General features: G+C 41.7%; 1 protein-coding gene across 1 annotated transcript in view; it reads right to left on the bottom strand.

Moving 5' to 3' along the window:
• Positions 1-5772, bottom strand: part of neurl1b (neuralized E3 ubiquitin protein ligase 1B) — a 57482-nt gene extending 51710 nt beyond the window's left edge. Inside the window, exon 1 of the mRNA XM_060837109.1 lies at positions 5177-5772. Within this exon, the coding sequence (XP_060693092.1) occupies positions 5177-5207 (31 nt within the window). The 5' untranslated portion in view covers positions 5208-5772. The remainder of the gene's footprint in view (positions 1-5176) is intronic.
• Positions 5773-6000: the final 228 nt, after the last annotated feature.

Below are 6000 nucleotides of genomic sequence, written 5' to 3' on the forward strand. Positions count from 1 at the left end.
TTCAAAACTTCAATGTTTAGTGAATCCATTTGCAGTTCAAGCTTGAATGTAATGCCTCTTAGAAGATTCATGGAACATGGTTTGCCATTTCAGTCAGTAGTTGAGTCATTCTTATCATGCTTTTTGATTCAATAGCAAGTGTTAGCTGACCACAGTTATAAAAGCTAAAAGAAGGTTACGAATTAGCTCATTACTTTTGACTACAATGTATTTTACCCCACACTTGATCTCCTTGATATTCAAGAACCTATCTATCTCAGTCTTAAATATACTCATTGACCTGAGGCTCCATAAGGCTCTGGTGTCACCACAGTTGGAGTATTATGCACAGTTTGGGTCCCATATCTCAGGAAAGATGTACTGGCCCTGGTGCGTGTTCAGAGGAAGTTCATGAGAATGGTCCGAGGAATGAAATGCTTAACATATAAGGAACATTTGAGGACTCTGGGTTTATACCTGAAGGTGCTTAGAAGAATGAAGGGTGATTTAATCGAAACATACAGAATACTGAATGTCCTGGACAGAGTAGATATGGGAAAGATGTTTTCATTGGTAGGAGAGACTAGGACCCAAGGGCATGGCCTTAGAGTAAAGGGAAGACCTTTTAGAACAGCGATAAAAAGAAACTACTTCTGCCAGAGAGTGGTGAATCTATGGAATTCATTGTTACAGAAGGCTGTGGAGGTCAGGATATTGAGTATATTTAAGACTGAGATAGATAGGTTCTTGAGTATTAAGAAGACCAAGGGTTAGGGGGAGAAAGCATGACAATAGGGTTGAAAAACTTATCAACTTTGATTGAATGGCACAACAGAGTTGATGGGATGAATGGCCTAATTTCTGCTCCAATGTCTTATGATCTTTGCATGCTTCTACTGACCTTCCTGCCACTCCATTTCCAGGCAGTGCATTCTATACCCTAATTACCCACAGTGTGAAAATGTTTTTTTTCACACAGCACCCTTTCTTTGTTTGCACAACACTATAAATCTATGTCTTCTCACTTTTTTTTTCTTTTATGAACAGGAACAACTTCTTCCTGTCTATTCTACCCAGCATGCTCATATTTTTGAAAACTAATGTCATAATTTTAAAGATCTCTACTCAGTCTTCTTTCATTCACGTAACAATACATGTTAAGTGCATCCGCATTGATACAATTAACCAGTGGTTCTGTCTTAAAAATATATACCATAAGATTTGAGCCTGATATTCTAATGGGCTTTCAGGCCTCCAATTTGTGACTTCAAATAATACATTTAACCTATTGTATTTACCTTGATTAGCTTGCAATTAAAATCATCAATGAAATTAGTCATATGATGATTTCATGAGAATCTATTCAGAGTCAAATTTGAGAATCAAAACCTAGCTGAAATGTGCAGGAAAATTAAAGCTGCATACAATAATAATTGTTGAAAATGACATAGTTTATATAAAATGTAATGTGCAAGATTTGTAATACTGTTGTTAGAGTATAAAGCCTTACTTTAGAAAGGATGTCAAAACCATGAGAAGCTTGCACAAGAGATACTAAAATGAGTTGAGAGGCTAATAAAAGTAACTGGAAACCCTGGGACCCTTGCCTTTAGAAGAAAGAGGGTGCTTAGGGATCTTACTGGTGTGTTCAACATGATGAGTGGGGCAATATCTACAGGACAAAAATTAGTAATCAAATGAACAAGGAGGTAATATTAACCTCCTTATCATCATTTATACAACTGGAATAAGACAGAAGGAGTAAAATCAATTGAATAGGTCCTGCTTTATTCCCACATGTCACCTACTGCTGCTATTTTCTAGTTCAAACAGGCAGGATCCTTATTAGCCTATGCAAATTGAGGTTCTACAGCAGCTGGCAACAGGAGAAAATACCGGAAACAACAACAATCTGTAAAGAAATGTGATAACCAATTCACATGCAACACTTGAGGCAGAACCTGCTTCTCACAGATAAGACTCTTCAGCCATAAGTTAAATTATAATGTATAAAACTGGCCCAGTCTCAAGGATTTGACTTGTTGCATGTCTATCACTGAATGCAAATGGATTCATGCTGATGTAGATTGGACACGGACACATTTTAGATGTAGGTCCTGTCCAAAGTCTGATTGAAAAGCAGTCACAACATTATCCTTTAAAAGAATCATGAAAGGCTGCAGTGAAAAGAGAAAGCGATTGTTTTGGGGAGATTTTATTGACTTGTGGAGTGTAAATTCCAGCCCAATATTCCACCAAGTTGGACTGGCCCCTCTCTTTAAATGGCTTTTGGCAGTTCAGTTCAGTCCTGTGGTTGGGCCATTGGATTTCTGACCTGACTGTAGATTATTTCACCTCCAATAATACCAACTATGACAAGTTTCAAGGCCTCTCACCTACCAAAGGTTTGTGCATCTCAAAATTCCTCCCAACCACACTGTCCCTGCATCTCCTGTTCAATCACTACCAAAATGTGAAGATTGCTCAGAAGGATTAATTTTTATATATAGAATGTGCATGGAATACCTGATCAAAACAAAATCTAAAAATGCAATTTTTTTTAGAAAAGAACAAATATTTGATAGAAAAATGGGAAAGGGTGGTGGGGGGAATAATTAATCAAATGCTGTGTGCATGAAAATCTACTCAGTATTAGATTTAAGAGTTAGAGACTCGTCAAAATAATTTTAATTTTTAATTAAAAAGAATGATTCTGTTCCTGTAGAAAGCTCTGGAGGCCAGGTGATTAAATTTACTTAGCGTAGAGTTAGATTTTTGATGAATAAATTACTCAAAAGGTTTTGTTTGTCAGATAAGAATATGGAGTTGAAACCACAAGCAGTCATTAACGTACTGAATCATTGAGCAGGCTCAAAGGGATGTTCTTAAAATGTAAAAAGATGTCAAATCTTGTGTACCATCTCTTAAAATCACAATTTCTGAGAACTCATTTAATGTAAAATATTCCATATAAGTTTTATAACACTATAATAACAATCTTGCATCCACTTGCAATACAATAATTTAGGGAGAATGTCAAAGCCATGAAAAGCATACAGACGGGTTTCACAATGATGTTTCAGAGTGAAGAGAAAAAATGGAGTGCTTTGTGGAGTGACTATATCTTTCCCAGTTAGAGACAAAAAAAAACTGCAGCTGCTGGAATCCAAAGTAGACAAACAGGAGGCTGAACATAGCAAGCCATGCAGCACCAAGAGGTGGAGAAATAACATTTCAGGTGGAGCACTGACATAGGCATAATAGACTGAATGGCCCATCTGTGCTGAGATATTCTGTGGTGATAGCTTACATAATTCAGATACATACAATGAGGTTCTCAAGTGCTTAGTATTGTGATGTTCACTTAAACTATAAAAGCCATATTACCAACAGACAGAAAACATGGAGGTAGAAGTGATCACTTCCTAACAGGTTATGCTGAAAATTTAAACAATCCCTCATGCTTTGGTCCCCTCATTTTATATACAATTAATTAAACTTATTTTTTGTGATGGAAATAATTTTTATTCGTCTGCCACAATTACGACCTGAGCGCAATTTTTCCGGATGTGCCAGAATTTCAGACAGAACACATGTTGACACCACCATCCCCTTAAATAGAAACAAAATTAAACATCCTTCACTGCACACCCGCATCTTTTCGGAAGCAAATCCCAAAAGCTGCCTTAATGAAAACATAGAGGACACGTTCGTTCTTTATTTATGTAACAATAAAACTGCAGTGCTAATTTTTCCAAATATTATGAAAACATGGTGTGGTTTAGTTGCAACCTTAAGACTGCTCTGCACTCAATGAAATGTGAACATGACAATGTCGGGCAATATTGCTTCTTAGAGAACACTAGCACTTTTTTTTGTCATTAATTAGTTCGACTGCGAACCGTACTTTTGTGGACATAGAGACTCACTCCATTGACTGCTGTTTTAACCAGTGGCCCTTATTCAGGAGCAACTGTCACATTGTCTCACCACCTGTTCGGAACTTTTGGAAGCTGAAAGCAATGAGGTGCTTTCCAACTGAAACACACACCTCCCCTCGACAGCTGAAGACTGGAACCCCCACCCCCACCCCTGATACAGCAGTTAGTTGTGACTAAAGATAGCAGGGTTTTTTAAACAGTCACACGGACCTCAGTCCACATCCAGCCCAAAAGCTATTTTCTCTCTCTCTCTCTCGAAGGCACTTGACAGCTATAGGGATTTGGTTCCCTGGCATCCTATTTCTTAGAGCGGCCTCCGCTTTTTACACAAAAAACCGACCCGAATAAGCTCCTATACCTCTATATTTAAAACTGCTCGTCACGAAGGGCTTTGCAGATCTATTTATAATTCCTTGAAGTGACTTGAGATCAGAGGTGATTGCCATAAAAAGAACTGCGTTGTTAATCTAACCTTAATTAATGAGTTCTGGTTGACGGGGATTTTTTTGAAAACAAAAACAGCGAGATCATATTCTGGGCGGTTGGGGGCCACCCTTTCTCGTTGACAGCAAGTTATATATTTTTCCCTGGTCTAGTTCCCTCTTCTCTCTTTGTGTATTATGATGACAATTGACTGGTCTTTTTTTTTAATAACCCATTTTTTTTTCTTAAATCAACCTGTTCAGAGATGCTGTAACACACCTCTGGGAGCAGGTAAGACGTGAATTTGGGTCTCTGGGTCAGGGAACGACCACTGCACTCCCCCGGTGCAAAGGGAGAGAGAAAAGGCGAGCCTGCCTGTTTGGAGAAGCGGAGGTCAGGAGCCCACAGAGGCTGGGACTGAGGGGCGCTGTCACCAGCGGCTGCAGAGGCGGAGGGTTCGGCGCACAGAGTGCGGGCGGGGCGGGGGCACTAATCACCCAGGAAAACCGCTTTGGCAACAAAAAAAACCCACCGCAGCCACCAGCCCAGAGAGAGAGAAAAAAACAACGATAAAAAGCATCATCGGAGGGCCTGGGCTTGTGTAACATGTGCCTCTCTCTCTCGAGCGCGCATAACGAAAGGATTTGCCTGTGGTTACAATAATCGAAGATGGATCACACAACCAAGAGTCGGGCGGTCTGCCCACGAGGAAACCCTGCTCACACCGTGCTTTTCAAGGCTGTCGGAAGCTGGAAAATACAGGTTTGTGGCTCCCGGAGCAGGAGATCGCGGCAGAGGGTGTGTGTGTGTAGGGGGGAGAGGAAGCTCCCTACCTGCATGGGTTTTCTGAGCACTGTTTCCCATCCCTTCCTTTCATTTAAAGCGAGACAGAGCCGCCTGCGGTTGGTTTCATGTGGATCACAGCAGCGCTGTAATTTCTGCCCCGGGCTTCGAAAGGTCCATCGACTCGCGGGAGCAGGTCGTTTCAATGAACACACCGAGAGGGAGGTCTTCAGGTTCCAACTGATCTCAGTCCTGCCTTCGACACAAAGAAAGCCCCTGCCGCTGTTCCCCGGGGAGGGGGGGGGGGGGGGGGTGGTGGTTGATTCAAGCCCCTTCCTTATCTGGGGAATCACGCAGGGATTGCAATTGGCCAGGCTACCACACACACACACACACGAGTCGGCGCGGGGAACGACCCCACCGGTTCCCCCGGACTTAAGAAAAGTCAACTACTTCCTTCTGCGATCTCTATTGATCCTGGCAACGGCGCTGCCCATCTCTCGTCACTGCATCCCACCGCTCACTCCCTCCGGGCGAACCCAGAGTCCAACTCATTGAATCTCACAGCTTTTGGCAGTTCTGCCTCTGGATCACGCCGCTGATCATCTGCGCCGGCAGTACTAACATTTCTGTTATTTTTTCTCTCTCTCTGACAGCCCGACTCCCCCCGCCCCGTAGCTCCCACCTCCCCCCCCCAATACACACACAGTCCTCCAGCAATCAGAAAACTGATTCTTAATATGTGACTGGCATAGCGTGAGAACGACATCACGCCTTAGGAATGTTTTATAGAAGCTAATGCACAGAATATCAAGCCGGATTAAAGAATCTCTATGTTGGTGTATCATTTCATCGAGAACTTCTTACAATTCAC

Source organism: Hemiscyllium ocellatum, chromosome 16 (genome assembly GCF_020745735.1).
Source record: "Hemiscyllium ocellatum isolate sHemOce1 chromosome 16, sHemOce1.pat.X.cur, whole genome shotgun sequence".
In the NCBI taxonomy this organism is placed as follows: Eukaryota; Metazoa; Chordata; class Chondrichthyes; order Orectolobiformes; family Hemiscylliidae; genus Hemiscyllium; species Hemiscyllium ocellatum.